Consider the following 18120-nt stretch of genomic DNA (forward strand, 5'->3'; position numbering starts at 1 on the left):
GCTGTCCAGGTATGGTATAACCTATGTCCTAAAGCCTCAAAAATGTTACTACCTCGACCATGATCTTTGTGGACAATCTTTGAGCTGAAGAGATCCCAACTGGTAGGGCTACAAACTGGAAGTGACATACTTTTCTTTGGATAGCGAATTGGAGAAATTTGTCTTGGGTGTATTAGTACATGAAAGTAAGCATCTTTCAGGTGGAGTGTGATCATCCATGCTTGAATCAGTGGAATTGCTGTTATTGTTATACATTGAGATGTCTGTAAACAATGAATCTGTTCAGGAATTTGAGGTTTATAATTGTTCTGAATTAACAATTTCGTTTGCGGACCAGAGACAGACTTGACCTAGACCTTCTTCTGAAGTTGGAACTGGGACTATTGCCCCAAGATGTAACAAAAATTCTTTATTCCATCCTCCCTTGAAGAAAAGGAGACTGTGGGGCAATAAACAGCCCCGACCAAGTATTGAGTGCATATACTGTACAGATTTTTTAGTAGGCCAACATGTCGGTATTATAAATATTTTTGAAATTGGGCCAATATTCTAATTGATATTGGATTTTTTTTTAACTGTTAGCCATAATCATCAACATTAGAAGAAAAAAAATGCTAGAAAAAGATCACTGTGTGTAATGAATCTATAGAATATATGAGTTTCACTTTTTGAATTGAATTCCTGAAATAAATTAACTTTTTGATGATATTCTAATTAATTGAGAAGGACTAATACAAAATAGATACAGCCTGCAATGGCAAGATACCCAGAGTGTGGCTACTTACTGGTCCTGACATAACCTGGGGCTCCACAGACTCAGAACGCTGAGAGTTTTCAGTAGACATCTTGACGATATCAATGAACTAAAGACCTTTTACCACATAATAGGATTCTGAAATAGGAGACCCCCCCCCCCCCCACAGGAGTTACTGGGATTTCACGCATCTGCACCATGAGATTCATAGTTACATAGTTGAAAGACATCAATAAAGTTCAACCAAGGGATGGGATGAAAAATTCTACACATTGAAAAAATATTGGCTCCTTTGTGAACGGGGCCTTAGGTAATTTCCTAGAATGACAACGTTTTTTTTGCAGGCGGAAAAATCTACCTCAAAACTTCAGAAATTTGGAGGCAGATTTTGGCCTTCCTGCACTCATTGCCGCATTTTTCGGCCGTGGCCATTGAGTGCCACAGGCAAAAAATGATGCGAAAACCACTTTCTCTGCCTCCCATTGTTGTCAATGGAGGGTCAGAGATGTTAAAGCCCAAAGGGCATGACACATCTGTATCCCGCAAGGTTTTTATCCCGCTTGCAGGAAAAACGCCTCCGCCTCCCATTGAAATCAATGAGAGGCGCTTTCGGCCTTTTTTGGCGTGACCAATCAGCCTCATACACTTCTCACTGTTCCAGCCCATCGTTAGGCTGGATTCACATGAGCGTGTGCCTTATGCGTATGCAAAAAATGCGGCGTTGTGCCTGCGCAAAAGGCACTTAACAGCTCCGTGCGTTTCGGTTTTTATTCATCCTTTTGACAGCTCTTGCGCGAATCACGCTGTTCGCACGGAAGTGCTTCCGTGTGACACGCGTGGTTTTCACGCACCCATTGACTTCAATGGGTGCGTGATGCGCGAAAAACGCTCAAAGAACGGACATGTCGTGACTTTTACGCAGCGGACCAACGCTGCGTAAAAATCACGCACATGTCTGCACGGCCCCATAGACTAATATAGGTCCGTGCGATGCGCGTGAAAATCACGCACGTTGCACGGACATATATCCCGTTCGTCTGAATAAGCCCTTACAGTGTGATTGTGCAGTGAAAGAAGCCGGGCTGGAACAATGAGAAGTGTATGACGCTGATTGGTCACTGATCGGTCCGCCTCATACACTCCTCTGTACAACACCCACTTGGTAAAAAGTAAAAAACACGCCCATTTGGTCATTAAGAAACTAATTAGCATAAATCAAAAATTGCTCATAACTTGCTAAAAAATGATCGTTCTTCAAAATGAAAACCACTGCGGTTATCTACGTTACAGCGCCGATCAGATTATGTAGGAGATAGGAACTTATAATGTGGTGACAGAGCCTCTTTAAGCAGCACAGGACAGCACTGCCCTATTGTTATAGCAGCGCAGGCTTCAGCTGTGGCCTAGTAGGGGGGGATCTCTAATGGCACCATTCAGGTAAACTAAACTTAGGGGGCTTATAGAGCTCCAGGACTTCAGTCAAAAAATGTTAAATTCAGGTTTTAGAACTACCGACTAACTAAGGAATTACATATGATACACCATGTGAATCCATAGAAGTAGGAAGTGTATTTTCAGTCCCTTGTCTGACACTTTAGGGGCCCAATTAGCGGGTGTATACTTTACCTATATTAGGACATCAAACTCATGTCTTTACTCTAACCCCTTCGTGCACCCTGACGTGCCATTATGTCCGGGTGCTGGGGGTAATGTTTGGAGCGTGCTCCATATGCTGCGGGTGTCGGTTGTATTTGACAGCGGACACCCGAGACTAACAGCCAGGAGCAGCGATCGCGCTGCTCCTGGCTGTTTTACCCCTCAAATGCTGCGGTCATCTGAGGCATTGAAAAGAGGGGGGCAGCCCCTTCCAACAGCTCGTCTCCCCCACCAGAGTGAGATCAGGGGGTGACTACTTATTATGGCAGCCCAGGGTCCTAATGAAGGCCCCCAGGGCTGCCTTCACTCTACCTCTGCTCAGCCCTGCCTGTGGCAGGACTTCACAGATGCCTGTAAAAATGACGATATACTGCAATCTAACGATCGCTGGTTCAAGTCCCCTAGGGGGGCTAATAAAGTGTTTGGGGAAAAAAAAAAAAAAAAGTTAAAAAAAACCCTCTTCTCTTTTTCCCCCTTAAGTAATGTAAAAAATAGAGTAAACAAAGTTGGTATCGCTGCGTCCGTAAAAGTCTGAACTATTACAATATAGCGTTACTTAACACACACGGTGAACGCCGTAAAAAATAAAAATGTAAAAACGCCAAAATTGAGTTTTTTTGGTCAACTTGGCTTTAAAAAAAAAAACTTCATAAAAAGTGATCAAAAAGTTCTACGTACCAAAAAATGGTACCGATAAAAACTACAGCTCGTCCCGCAAAAAATAAGCCATCACATCGCTCAATCTGTGAAAAAAAAAAAGTTATGGCTCTCAAAAAAAAAACACTTTTTTTTGCCACATTCTAACAAAAAGTTTATCATTAATAAAAGTAGTAAATAAATTATATATATATATATATATATATATATATATATAGATAAAAACTATATAAATTTGGTATCACCGTAATTCTATTGAGCCACAGAAGAGAAGTTGTCGTTTTTACTGCACGGTGAAAGCAGTAAAAAACGAAACCCAAAAAACAACTGAGGAATCGCAGTTTTTTTCAATTTTCAGCCCGCAAATTATTTTTTTTTCAGTTTCCCAGTACATTCTATGGAACTATAAACTGTACCAAAAGAAACTACCACTCCTCCCGCAAAAAAAAAAAAAAAAAACCCTCACACCACTATTGACAGAAAAATAAAAATGTTATGGCTCTTGGATGGAATGCAGGGAGTGAAAAAACGAAAATCAAAAAATGGCTTCATCCTGAAGGGGTTAATAGATTTGCAATTGCAACAGGTTCTCGCTAATACCCAGTCAGAGTGGCGAGTGCGCTCACTAATGAGAAAATAAGTGCAACGTGTTGTACTACTCAGCAAGTCTCCTGCATACTACATTGTTCTATCCAATAGAGCCATCAAATATGAGCAGTGGGGAAGTTAAACTTATTTCTCGATCACCTATTTCTCAGTGATGGCAGTTCGGGGGGTGAGGTAGAAGAGGGTGGGAAAAACAAAAAAAACTACCCGTTTATAGAACCTTTAAAATTATTCCAGTCTACAACATCAATCTAGGAGATAAATGCTAGATCATAGGGAAAAGGGGGTGGGAGTCCAACAACTGGGAACCCCACTAATCTCTAGTGCGGGGGACCCGGTCCCGTCCCCACCAGCTGCATGTCCATGTCAAGGAGATCCAAAAGACAGAAAGCCAGCTGTGGACAAACTTTTTTCCGCTTGACTGATACCCAGATCATGTCTGAAGACTAGAAGAGTAAAGCTGGCCATACATATTAAAATTTGGCCAAACCCAGAGTTGACTTGCTGATGTGTATGGGGACTTATCGACCACCCTCTGCCAAAAAGTGTTAGGGGGAAAAGAGGATTGGGCATTTTAGAATACAACATGCCTGATTCTTTGCTCCAGCAGGAGATCAGCAGTTTGCAGAGTGATCTGGCAGCAGCTTATTTTACACCATAAAAATAAAACATGCACATTTGGCCAAGTAAGCCGGAGTCGGGTGATATAGCTGGCGGCCAAGAGCTATTGCTTGTGTATGGCCAGATTGAGAAATCGATGTCCAGTCTGTAGACATGCAGACAATTTTCTTCCATGTGGAGGAAAGCTATTGGTGTATATGGGCTTTAAATCTACATTTACAAGAATTAACAGCATACAAACGACTAAACCTTTATATAAATTAAGATTCATCTACCAGAAACTCCAGGATGATCATCAGACAAATCTCCAGAGGCAGTTTCTTTGTGGGTCTGCCTTCTCCCCATTGGATGACGTCTGTCCCCAACTTCCTGCCATCTGGTGGATTCCCCCGACTCATTAGTTGAATTGTTCCTTGATCTGTTAAAGTTCTGTGCTCGACGTTCCCTCCAGCTATCACGGTCGGTTCTCTGCTCATCTGCCGACCACCGTTTGACATGGTCCTTGGGATTGGTGCCTGCTCGTCCAACAGGACTGAAGTTTTTTACAACGTTCTGATGTGGTCCATTACGTGGACTGCTGCCGTAAATTACTGGGATGGCTTTAGGCTTCGGAGAGTCCCTTTCGAATTTCTTTCCATGGCATTCATGACCCAAATATGACGGTTTCTTAGGACTTCTCTTGAGATCATCTTCTTCTTTAAAGCCCTTCCCTCTGACTTGATTGGCAGCATCTCCCATTTTTACAAGTTCAGAGAAAACACATGCCTAAAAAGGAGGAACAAAGGCAAAATTTAAAGTCGGATTCTTTTAGGAAAAACACAATGATTGAATCCACTTACATTGTTTTCAATTAAAAAGTTAATTCTGAACACAAATAAAAAGGAAGAGGTACGTTCTTGCTTCTACATTCAGCAGTAATCATTAGACAGCCAAGCGTCCGCTTGGCATAAAGGCCCTTTTAAAAAGGCCGACACTCAGCCGCTGCATCGAGCACCGATCAAGACATGTCAGTTCTGAAGTTGCTTTGAAACACCCCATTTTAGAAACTAGACCCCTCGAAGTATTCACAACAGCATTTAGAAAGTTTATGAACCCTTTAGGGCTGTATGGCTTTAAAAACTAAAAAAAAAAAAATGTGTATGAGCGAGATACATTTAAGGAATTGTTTGTTCTGTTATCGCTGGAGAAAATTGCAATACATTGACGCACTAGGTCCGCCAGAGGAGGAGCCACTATGGGCGCAGGTATGTGGCATAATTTTCTGTAGCAGGAAAATCCGCTGCGGACATTTACACCACGTATTCATATGGGTGAATGCAAAATCTGCAGAACATACATGATTTACGTGCAGAATTAATTTTTTTCCAATTTTGGATGAAGAATTTTATCAGACTTCAATGCTACGTGAAATTTCACACTGAAATACGCAACAGAACTATGCAGAAAATTCCATTGGGATAGCGACCTGATTTTTGCGATTTTTTTTTTGTGATCAATGCAAGCTGCTCTTATTTTTACGCACCAAATTTCGGCTTTCGGAATTTCGGGAAAACGAAAAAAAAAAAAAAAAATATTTTTTTTTTTTTACGATTACATTTTCTCTGGTACTATAGTGTTCCCCTAAAAAAAAAATACAAAAAAAAAATGATACCTTGTCAACATCATTGTCTAACGTAAATTGACATATTACAGGTCTAATTTAGGCCAATTGGGTCAAGGCTAGCAATACAACAATGATTGGTGGGGGGTATTTTTATATATTTTTTATTATTATGGCCTGTCACTCAAAAGGTCAGAACAGACCATTGTGGAAACCACTTCTGTCTTCTCTGCAGGGTCCCTGCCAGTCTCCGACAGCCAGGCACTTGAGATTCAGCTGCCCAATCACTCAGGCAGCAAGCCTAAACCCACACTGTATATATACAGTGGACAGTCCTCAACCAGTTAGAGGCCCTGTAACCAGATTATAAGTGTCCTATCTCCTACAAAATCTGATCGGTGCTGTAATGTAGAGAAGTGTTTTTTATTTTGAAAAACTATCATTTTTGAGAAAGTTAGAGAAATTTTTAGATTTATGCTAATTAGTTTCTTTCCCTTAACCCCTTAAGGACGCAGCCTTGTTTTGGCCTTAAGGCTCAGAGCCCATTTTTTAAATCTGACATATTTCACTTTATGTGGTAATAACGTCGGAATGCTTAAACCTATCCAAGCGATTCTGAGATTGTTTTCTTGTGACACATTGGGCTTTATGTTAGTGGTAAAATTTGGTCGATATATTCAATGTTTATTTGTGAAAAATTGCAAAATTTAGAGAAAAATTTGAAAAAATAGCATTTTTCAGAATTTAAATGCATCTGCTTATAAAACATATGGTTATAACAGCCAAAATAGTTACTAGTTCACATTTCCCATAAGTCTACTTTAGATCGGCATAGTTTGAGCATTCTTTTATTTTTCTTGGACGTTACAAGGCTTAGAACATAAACTGCAATTTCTCATATTTTTAAGAAAATTTCAAAAGCCTTTTTTTTAAGGTACCTGTTCAGTTCTGAAGTGGCTTTGAGGGGCCTATGTATTATAAACACCCATAAAACACCCCATTTTAAAAACTAGACCCCTCAAAGTATTCAAAACAGCATTTAGAAAGTTTTTTAACCCTTCAGGCATTTCACAGGAATTAAAGCAAAGTGGAGGTGAAATTTGCAAATTTCATTTTTCTTGCTGAATTTCAATTTTATTCAATTTTTTTTCGGTAACACAGAAGGTTTTACCAGAGAAACACTACTAAATATGTATTGTCCAGATTCTTCAGTTTTTAGAAATGTCCCACATGTGGCTCTAGTGCGCTCGTGGACTAAAACACAAGCCCTAGAAGCAAAGAAGTGCCTAGTGCATTTTGAGGCCACTTTTTTATTAGAATATATTTTAGGCAGCATGACAGGTTTAGAGAGGTGTTGAGGTGCCAAAACAGTAGGAATCCCCCAAAACTGACCCCGTTTTGGAAACTGCACCCTTCAAGGAATTCATTTATGGTTGTTACCATTTTGACCCCGTAGTTTTTTCACAGCGCGTATTTGAATTGGGCTGTGAAATTAACAGAATGACAATTTTTCCAAGATGATGTCATTTTTGATCAGAATTTCTTATTTTCACAGGGAACAAAATGCCCCATTTTGTAGCCCAATTTGTCCTGAGTGCGGCAATACCCTATTTGTGGTGATAAACTGCCGTTTGGGCCCATGGGAGGGCTCAGAAGGACAGGACCACCATGTGGCCTACTGGGAATTTTCTGGTGCCAAGTTGTGTGCAAAGCCCCTGAGGTATCAGTACAGTTGAAACCCCCGAGAAGTGACCCCGTTTTAGTGTAGTGAGCATTTTGACCCCACAGGTATTGTGTAAAAAAGATAATGCGCAACACATGGTGCAGAGTGAGATTTGCAATTTTCTATATATATATATGCCATGTCAGTGTCCGATATATTGTGCCCAGCATGTGCCACCGGAGACATACACCCCATAAACTGTAATGTGGGTTCTCCCGGGTACGGCAATACCCTACATGTGGCTGTTGTTAGCTGCCTGGGCACACGGCAGGGCTCAGAAGGAAAGAGGACCACCATTTGGCCTACTGGAGCTTTTCTGGTGCTAAGTCTTGTACGCAGAAGCCCCTAAGGTACCGGTACAGTTGAAACCCCCGAGAAGTGACCCTGTTTTAAAATCTACACCCCTTAAGGCATTCATCTAGCGGTGTAGTGAGCATTTTGACCCCACAGGTATTGTGTAAAAGATAATGCGCATCAGATGGTGCAGAGTGAAATTTGCAATTTTCTATACATATATGCCAATTCAGTGTCCGATATATTGTGCCCTACATGTGGCTGTTAGCTGCCTGGGCACACAGCAGGGCTCAGAGGGGAAAGATGAGGAGGGGTAAGCTGTGCGAAGTGCATCAGGGCGAGTAAAACTGGGGTAAATTAAAAATAAAGGGATGTATGATAAATTTTACATAATCTCTTTCATACAGAGCTCTGGTTTTTCAGGACACGCGTCACATTGATATATTGTGTCCCTCCTTATCCCCCCTCTTATAGCAGACTTTGCACCTCTTTTGACTTTTTCCCTTCTTGCCAGTTTGGGGAACTTCTCCTAAAAAGTGTTGCCCTGGTACGATGCGTGTGGCCTCAGTTCCAGAAGTACTGTAGGGCTTCAGGACTTGATCTGACAAGTCCACCCCTCCCATGTACCTATTGTAGTCCAGGATGCAGTCTGGTTTGGGGGTCTCTGTACTGGTACATGGGTACTGGTGTGGCATCTCCCTTGTCTTGTACTTGACACACAATATGTTGCTGCTAGAATGTGCACTGCTCTAACCCCTTCTGAGCGTTTGCCCAAGCAGAGTCTTAGGGAGGTCTCTCAGATTTCTTCTAGCAGTGCCGCATGCCAGGCAGTTGAAGAGTGGGAAGCTGGTATAAAAATTATCCAGGTAGAGGTGGTAACCCTGGTCCAGCAGTGGGTGCACCAAATCCCACACAATTTTTGTATTAACTCTCAGTAAAGGGGGGCATTCTGGGGGCTGAATACTGGTGTCCTTCCCTTCATATAGCCTAAATCTGTAGGTATACCCTGATGCACTCTCACACAGCTTATACCTCTTCACGCCATACCTTGCCCTCTTACCCGGCAAGTACTGGTGGAATTGAACCCTCCCTTTAAAATGTACCAAGGACTCATCAATAGAAACACACTTCTCGGGGGTGAATGCTTGGGAAAACCGGGCATTGAAAGGGTCTAATAGGGGTCTCCGTTTATACAACGGTCAAAACTGGGGTCATCTCGGGGTGGGCACGGCTCATTAGGAGTATAATGTAAGAAGCGAAGTATTGCCTCATTTTTATTTATTTTTTAGTTTCCAGCTCAGTTCTGAAGTTGCTTTGAGGAGCCTATATATTAATTAGACACCCTTATCAAACACCCCATTTTAGAAACTAGACCCCCTCAAAGTATTCACAACAGCATTTAGAAAGTTTATTAACCCTTTAGGTGTTTCACAGGAATTTAGAGCAAAGTAGAGGTGTCATTTAAGTAATTTAATTTATTAGGCACCATGTCCGGTTTGAAGAGGTCTTGTGGTGCTAAAACAGCGGAAACCCCCCAAAAGTGACCCCTTTTTGGAAACTAGAGACCTTGATGAATTCATTGTAGTTTTCATGGGGTGCATGTGACTTTTTGATCAGTTTTATTCTATTTTTAAGAGGTGTGGTGACTAAAAAACAGCAATTTTACTATTGTTTTTTTATTCTATTTTTTTTTACAGCGTGCACCGTGCGCTATAAATGACATATTCACTTTATTCTGCGGGGCGATACGATTAAGGCGATAACAGATGTTTATAGTTTTTTTATGTCTTATGGCGTTTGCACAATAAAATACATTTTGTAAAATATAATTTATTTTTGGTGTTACCTTATTCTAAGAGGAAAGCCGTGCGAGGACTTATTTTTTGCGTAACGAACTGTAGTTTCGATCAGCACCATTTTTAAGTACATGCGACTTTTTGATCTTTTTATTCCATTTTTTGGGAGGTGAAGTGAACAAACAATTGTGATTGTGGTACGGTTTATTATTATTTTCTTTTACGGCGTTCACCGCGCGGGATAAACAACGACATCGTTTTGGAGTTCAGGATGTTACGGACGCGGCGATATCAATTATATATAGTTTATTTATATATTTTTATTAATAATAAAGGACTGATGGAGGGAAAAAGGGGGATTTTTACACATCTTTTTTTTTTACTTTTTTACACTTTTTTTTACTTTGTCCCACTAGGGGACATGAGGGCAGGAGGCTCTGATCGCTATTCTAATACACTGCACTACATGCGTAGTGCAGTGTATTAGAGCTGTCAGCTGTTCGCTGACAGCAAGCATAGTGGGTCCTGACTTTGGCTGCCGTCGATGGCGTAGCCAGAGTCCATTGTTAGTATTCTGGTTGCCATAGTAGCCATCGCGGCCCGCTATCGTGTAGCAGGCCGGCGATGGCAGCTTAACCCCCAAGAAGCCGCGATCGCTATTGAACGCGGCATCTAAGGGGTTAATCGGCGGAAACAGCAGGTATCACAGCTCAAACACGCGCCAGGGAAAGATGGCGCCGTGTTAACTCAGGTCAGTACTATTACTGAGCTGAGCGCGAACAATGCGCTCAGCACGACGTAATAGTACTGACCTGAGCGCGAAGGGGTTAAGGACACAGCCTGTTTTCACCTAATGGACCAGATAAAATGTTCTCAAATATGACACGTGTCACTTTATATGATAACTTTGGAATGCTTCTGTTTTTTCAAGCGATTCTGAGATTGTTTTCTCATGACACATTGTACTTTAAGTTAGTGGTAAAATTTGGTCGATACATACAGTATTTGTGAAAAATACCAAAATTGAGAAAATGTGCAAAAATTAGCATTTTTGGAAATTTAAATGTATCTACTTGTAAAATAGATAGTAATACCACACAAAATAGTTACTAGTTAACATTTCCCATATGTCTACTTTATATTTGCATCGTTTTTTTGAACATTTTTATTTTTACAGGACGTTACAAGGCTTAGAACTTTAGCAGCAATTTCTCACATATTCAAGAAAATGTCAAAACACTATTTTTTCAGAGACCAGTTCATTTGTAAAGTGGCTTTGAGGGCCTTATATATTAGAAACCTCCTATAAAACACGTCATTTTAAAAACTGCACCCCTCAAAGTATTCAGAACAGCATTTAGAAGGTTTCTTAACCCTTTAGACATTTCACAGGAATTAAAGCAAAGTGGAGGAGAAATTTACAAATTTATTTTCTTCATGCAGAAAATGTGTTTTAATTAATTTTTTTCTGTAGCCAAAAGGTTTTACCAGAGAAAGGCAAATTCATGTTTATTTCCCAGATTCTGCAGTTTTTATAAATATCCCACATGTGGCCCTAGTGTGCTACTGGACTGAAGCACCGGCCTCGGAAACAAGGGAGCACCTAGTGAATTTTGGGGCCTCCATTTTATTAGAATATAATTTAGGCACCATGTCAGGTTTGAAGAGGTCTTGTGATGCCAAAACAGTGGAACCCTCCCCCCGAAAGACACCATTTGGCAATCTACACCCCTCAAACAATTTATCAAGGGCTATAGTGGGCATTTTAACCCAGCAGGTTTTTTGCTGAATTTAGTGGAATTAGGCCGTAAAAATGAAAATCTACGTTTTTTCTAATAAAATGTAGGTTTAGCTCAGATTTTTCCATTTTCACAATAGATAGAGAAAAAAAAAAAAAAAAAAAAAAAAAAAAAAAAAAAGAACCCCAACATTTGTAAAGCAAACTCTTCTGAGCATGGCAACACCCCATATGTGGTGATAAACTGCTGTTTGGACCCACGGCAGGGCTTCGAAGGGAAGGAGCATCATTTGGCTTTTGGAGCTCAAATTTAGCTGGAATGGTTTGCGGCGCCATGTCTCATTTGCAAAGGCCCTGAGGGGATAAAACAGTGGAAACCACCCAAAAGAGACCCCATTTGGGAAACTAAACCCCTCAAGGAATTTATCGAGGGGTATAATGAGCATTTTGTCCCCCCAGTTTTTTTTTTTGCTGAATTTAGTGGAATTATGCTGTGAAATTTAACATTTCTTTTCTTCTGATAAAACGTGGACATTCAATTTTCACAATGAATAAAAGGAGAGAAAAAAACAAAAAACAAAAAGCACCCCAACATCTGTAAAGCAATTTCTCCCGATTACAGCAATACCCCATATGGAGTCAAACTGCTGTTTGGACACTGCAGGGATCAGAAAGGCAGGAGCGCTATTTGGCATGCAGATTTTGTTGGCTTGGTTTTTGAGCGCCATGTTGCGTTCGCAAAACCCTAAAAAGTTACCAAAGTACAGTGGTAGCCCCCAAGAAGTGACCCCATTTTAGAAACTACACCCGTCAAGGCATTTATCATTTGCCTGGACATACGACAGGGCTCCGAAGTGCAGAGCACCATACGCATTTGAGGTCTATTTGAGATTTTCACACCACTGGCCCACAATTGCAGGGCTCTGAGGTCAAATAGTAATACAAAGCCCCAAGTAGTGACCCCTATTTTGGAAACTAAACCCCTTAAGGCATTTTAAGGGGTGTAGTGAGCATTTTGACCCCACAGGTTTATTTCATGAGAAATTAATGCGCAGCGGATGGTGCAAAGTGAAAAATGCAATTTTCCGCTGATATGCCATTTTAATGCACTATGTTGTGCCCAGTTCGTGCCACCAAAGACAAATACCTCAAAATTTTAAGCGGGTTCTCCCGGGTATGGCGATGCCATATAGCTGGACGTAAACTGATGTTTGGGCATGCTGTAGGGATGCACGGTGCATCGAAACTTCGATACTGTTTCGATACTGTGCATCCCTAAACGGTTCGATACCGCTTTCCTGTATTTCGATACTGAGCTGCGCAGCCGCACAGCTCAGTATAGTAATACATGAATGTATGGGAGCGCGGCTGCGGCTGTGTAATTCAGCCACAGCCCCGCTCCTGAGTCATGATAAGTTCGCGGGGTCAGGATGATGCGATGCGGCCGGCGCTGCACTAATGAGCGGCGGCACTGGAGACAGAACATGGCGGGCACACTACAAAACACCCCCATGTTCTGTCCTCCGTGCCTGAACTGCCGCTCATTAGTGCAGCGCCGGACGCACCTCCTCATGCTGACCGCGCGCGCACTTCCTGTCAGGAGCGGGGCAATGGCTGTATAACACAGCCGCAGCCCCGCTCTATAACGGCGGAGATCAGAGAAACCGCTCATCTCTGCCGTTATTCTCCTGAATGCTGCGATCACAGCTGACTGCAGCATTCAGGAGAAAATGAGCAGGGGGGGATGCCCCTGGATCGCGTCACAGGGAATTCCTGTGACGCGATCGAGGGACATACCATATATGGGCAGACAGCTCAGGGTCTATTGACGGACCCCAGGGCTGTCTTACCATATTTCTTGTTGTTAGGACATACTTGGGTATGTCGTAACAACTGCCTGTGTGCTATCCGTCCACAGGCTGATGTACTGGCGCATATCTGATATAGGTCAGTACATTAAAGTTTAAAAATAAAGTAAAAACAAAGTATTGTTAAATTTAAAAAAAAAATACACATTCACCTTTTTTACAATAAACATTAAAATAAGTCTCAATACATAAAATATACACATTCAGTAATGGCGCGCACAACAATGTTTTTGCATCATTTATGATGTGTACGCTGTAAAAAAATGAAATAAACACGGCTTTCATTCACTTATTAATGTGAGGCGCGAGGTGCGATGAATTTACCCTCCATGTTCCTCACATTAACAGTAATTAACCCCATCATGTACCTCGCACATTAACCCATTATGACTGAGAAACATGATGGAATTACTATTAATGTGAGGCGCATTCAAAATTCATCACACGTCGCGCCTCACATCAGAAAACGGAATTTAATTTTTTATTACTGTTGGCAAAAGTATCGAAATCGCAATACTAAACCAAGTATCGGTATCGAAGTCCAAATTCTGGTATCGTGACATCCCTAGTAGGGAGCGGCATTTGGCTATCGGCATGCAGATTATGTTTGGCAGTTTTTCTGTTTGGCGTTCTACTGAAATGTCATTTTGTAATCTGGGGGCATATGTAATCTGTGCGAAGCACATCAGGCTATAATAATGCGGTAAATAAATAATAATCCGCAGATATGTGGCCGGTGTCACACTGATAAATGGCACCCAATCTTTTGGAACACTTTTGCATCGCCATATTCTGAGAGCCAGAACTTCTTTATTTTAAATTCACCGGAGCTGTGTGAGTGCCAAATTGTGGCGGGACAAATCCATAGTTTTCATTGGTACCATTTTGGGGTACATGCGATTGTTTGATCACTTTTTATTCAATTTTTTGGCAAGCCAGGTGACCAAAAACCAGCAATTCTGTTATGTTTTTTTTTTACGGCGTTCACCGTGGGCTATAAATGAGCATTATACTTTATTCTGCGGGTCGGTACGATTACAGCGATACCAAATGTATATAGTTTTTGTTTACGTTTTGCAGCGTTTGCACAATAAAATCAATATTTTTTTTATTTTTATTTATTTCTTGTGTCACCACATTCTGAGAGCCATAACTTTATTTTTCACTCAAAAAAGCTGTGTAAGGGCTTGTTTTTTGCAGGACTAGTTATAGTTTTTATTGGTACCGTTTTGGGGTACATGCGACTTTTTGATCACATTTTATTCCATGTTTTGGGAGGGGTGGTGATTAAACAAAATAGATTCTGTCATGCTTTTTTAGTTATCTTTTTTGCGGTGTTCACCTAGTGGGAAAAATAACATTATAGTTTTATAGTTGGGGTCGTTACGGACGCGGCGATACAAAATTTGTGTACCTTTTTTAACGTGTTCATTTTTTTCCTACAATAAATGACTCAGGAAAAAAGGCAATGTTTGTTTATTAACTTGAAACTTTTAATTTTAGACTTTTACTCAACTTTTTTTTTTTTGGTTCCACTAGGGGACTTGAGGGCCTGCACCTCTGATTTTTACTCGAACGCATTGTGCTACCCACGTAGTGCAATGCATTAGAGCTGTCAGTCATTCACTGACAGCAAGCCTATTAAGTCCCATCTGTGGGCGGGGCCTAATAGGCTATCGTACGTGGCAGACCAAGAGGCTATTATTAGGCCTCCGGTTGCCATAAGAAAGATCGACATCGTCACGATAACATTGCGTCTATGCCAATCGCTACTAACTACTAAGATGCCGCGATCGCTTTTGGTAACATCGAAGGTGTTAAAGGCAGGGATTGGAGCTAGCTCCGTTCCCTGCCATTACAGCACTGTGTCAGCTGTAACATACAGCTGACACAGTCAGGCATCTTTCTTTAGCGACCGGAAGCCTTTTAGGCCCCGCCTCTAGGCGGGACCAGCAGGCTTCCGTACTTGGCAGACAGGAGGCCATGGTTAGGCCTCTGGTCTGCCAGAACAGCCATCGGAACCCTGCGATTTGCAATCCTGGGTTCCGATCTGCTAGAAAACACCATAGATGCGGCGCTCGCTTTTGAGCGCTGTCCAAGGGGTTAATCGGCCGGATTGGAGGCTAGCTCCGGTCCTGGCCATGCAGCAGGGTGTCAGCTGTAATATACACCTGACACCAGCTGGCGATGATGCAGGCTCAGCTTCTGAGCCCGCACCAGCAACACAACGTACCCATACGTTGTGTTGCGTTAAATCCTTAACGAACAAGGACGTACCCATACGATGGATGTCGTTAAGGGATTAATGCCCAACTGATCAATCAGCCTCATACACTTCTCTCCATTCATGTCCTTTAGTACTCAGCACACCCTGATCTCACGAGATCAGGCTGTGCTGTCACATACACACCCAGTAACTTTACTGAAGTGTCTTGACAGTGAACAGACCTCTCCTCAAGCCAGGACGCAATGTCCATTCACTCCCCTGACACTTCGGTAAAGTTGGTGTGGGACTTAATCACAGCGTGATCTGGAGAGATCACGCTGTGAATGACAGCACGCTGTGCTGTATGAGTAAGTTCCACAAAAACATTATACCGAAGTGTTGGGATTGTGAATAGACATTGCGTCCTGGTTGGAGGTGATGTCTATTCACTCTCAAGACACTTCAGTAAAGTTAATGTGGGTGTATGTGACAGCACAGCATGATCTCGCTAGATCACGCTGTGCTGTCAATACATAATGGACATGAATGGTCAGCGTCATACACTTCTCTCCACAACGCCCACTTGATCAAAAGTTAAACGCCTAGTTGATCATTAAGAAACTAATTAGCATAAATCTAAAATTGCTCATAACTTGCTCAAAAATTATCGTTTTTAAAAACAAAAAAAAATCTGGTGACAGAGCCTCTAAGTATCCATGCCACACAAATACAGCTGCGCGTGCTAGACCTTACTCTATATGTGAAAGAACGGCATCTTACTTCAGTCACGTAAAGTGTAACCAATTTGCAATTAGGCCCAGATCAAATAGCTTTTTGGCACCTATTTTGAAGCGAAACCCACATCAGAATCTGCCCCAAAAAAAATAAAAAAAATCCAAAACCACCTGCCATTTATTGGAGGTGCCAGGTCTTTTTTGTCCTTTCTTGCCACGGTTTCACCTCTGGTCTCCATTGAAATCAATGGGAGGCAGAAACAAAAATAACATTGCTGCATTTTTTGCCCACAGCAATCAATGGGCACAAGAAAGTGCAGGCAAGTTCAAAATCTGCCACAAAATTCCTAAGAGAGACTGGAGGCAAATTTTTTCTGCCTGAAAAATACTCAGTGTGAACAGGGTCTTAGAGTGAAGCCAATGTGTTGCAAGACGTTGATCATTTGCATACCATGCCAGAAAAGGGTCTCCAAGCCGAAGCCTATGGACACTGGCTGGCTCACCAGCAGCAAACAGGTCCAGATTCTCCCGTTTCTTTTCACCAGCACATACGGTACACCATGAGCACCGCTACGCCATACAACTCGGAGCGGTGTGTTGACAGCCAGGGAGACGCATCTGACATTTATCACCTGTCCTGTGGATGTGTCAAACGTTACCAGCAGGAAAACCCCTTTGAATAAGTTCAGGTATCATGAATAATACGCTTTCCGGCATTTCTGTCTGATAGAAACCGGTGTATAGAAAGGGGACCGGCTGCCAAAAAACAGAATTTTTTTATTTGTGTCTGCAAAAGGAAGTGAGACTTCTCAGTCACTTATTTAAAGGGAAGAGGTGGCGTATAAGGTGGCATTGTCCTTTACTCACCCCAACAGCATCAAAAAGGCTTGGCGCCCCATTGACAACAGATCCCCTATGGTACGGTTCCCCTCTAGATACAGAAGTGGAAGCTGGCAGCAGGAAGACAAGTGGGCTACACGATCAACATGTAAACCAGGGCAGCAAACCCCATGAAGCCAACGCAGCGAACTTCTGGGGTTGATCGGATCTGTTTTCTTCCTCCAGGGCAGAAAGTATTTCGCCTGCCTCTGATCTCAAGACAGTCAACGGCACGGCTTATGGGAAGTGGACAGAGCAACGACGCGGCTTACTGGAGATAGAGAAAAACGGCTCCGAATAAACAGACAGTAAGTTACTACAACACTGATCGTGCCACAGCCGCCAATCAAGACACCCGAAACAGGCACCTGCTGGGAGTCCCGGTTAGGAAGCAACTGGCATATACCTGCCATAGGCGGCGGGTGCCATAAAGCGCGGACACACAGATACTGGCTGAAAGCAAAGTGCAGATTAAAGGGAAACGAAACTGACGACAAGCTGGAGAGCAAGGAAAACAAATGCCACCGCTACAACAGCGCCCGAAACGAAGCAGCGCCCCATGCCCATCACTAACCGGGACAATCTCCTGTATACTCCCGGTGCAGCCGTCTATTAGCCCTCCTGGCCCGCCACTTCCTCTCGGCTTTTATTTGCCAATCTCCATCGTGCAGTTCGGCTCTCTCCACCCGGAAGCAGGCAACCGCTGACACAGGAAGAGATTGTCCGAGTCAGAATTGCATCCTCCTCTTGTTTCCGCTGACATACTGCGCGTGTTCGTTCCCCTGCCGTACAGCGCATGTCCGTTGTTAGTTCCCGCTGCAGTGCGCTAGTTTGCCAGGAGGGGGCCATATAATTTTCATAACTTGCTGTATAGGTATGCTGCGGCGGAATGCGGTACTGTAGCTGGGCTGGGGCTGACGAAATACTGCTGCAGAAAAAAATACAATGTTGTTTGTTTGTTTTTTCCACGGTATGGGGACTATATTAC

At 42.4% G+C, this 18120-nt stretch overlaps 1 protein-coding gene across 2 annotated transcripts in view; it reads right to left on the reverse strand.

Moving 5' to 3' along the window:
• Window positions 1-17884, reverse strand: part of TUT7 (terminal uridylyl transferase 7) — a 75849-nt gene extending 57965 nt beyond the window's left edge. The window contains exons 1-2 of one of the 2 annotated variants that reach the window (XM_075828775.1): window positions 17707-17884; window positions 4570-5059 (exon numbers count right to left, since the gene is read on the reverse strand). In XM_075828775.1, the coding sequence (XP_075684890.1) occupies window positions 4570-5032 (463 nt within the window). In that variant the 5' untranslated portion in view covers window positions 5033-5059; window positions 17707-17884. Of the gene's footprint in view, window positions 1-4569; window positions 5060-17120; window positions 17523-17706 lie in introns of those variants that run through there. The other variant, XM_075828782.1, reaches the window with a different exon arrangement.
• Window positions 17885-18120: the final 236 nt, after the last annotated feature.

Source organism: Rhinoderma darwinii, chromosome 1, assembly GCF_050947455.1.
Source record: "Rhinoderma darwinii isolate aRhiDar2 chromosome 1, aRhiDar2.hap1, whole genome shotgun sequence".
Classification (NCBI taxonomy): Eukaryota; Metazoa; Chordata; class Amphibia; order Anura; family Rhinodermatidae; genus Rhinoderma; species Rhinoderma darwinii.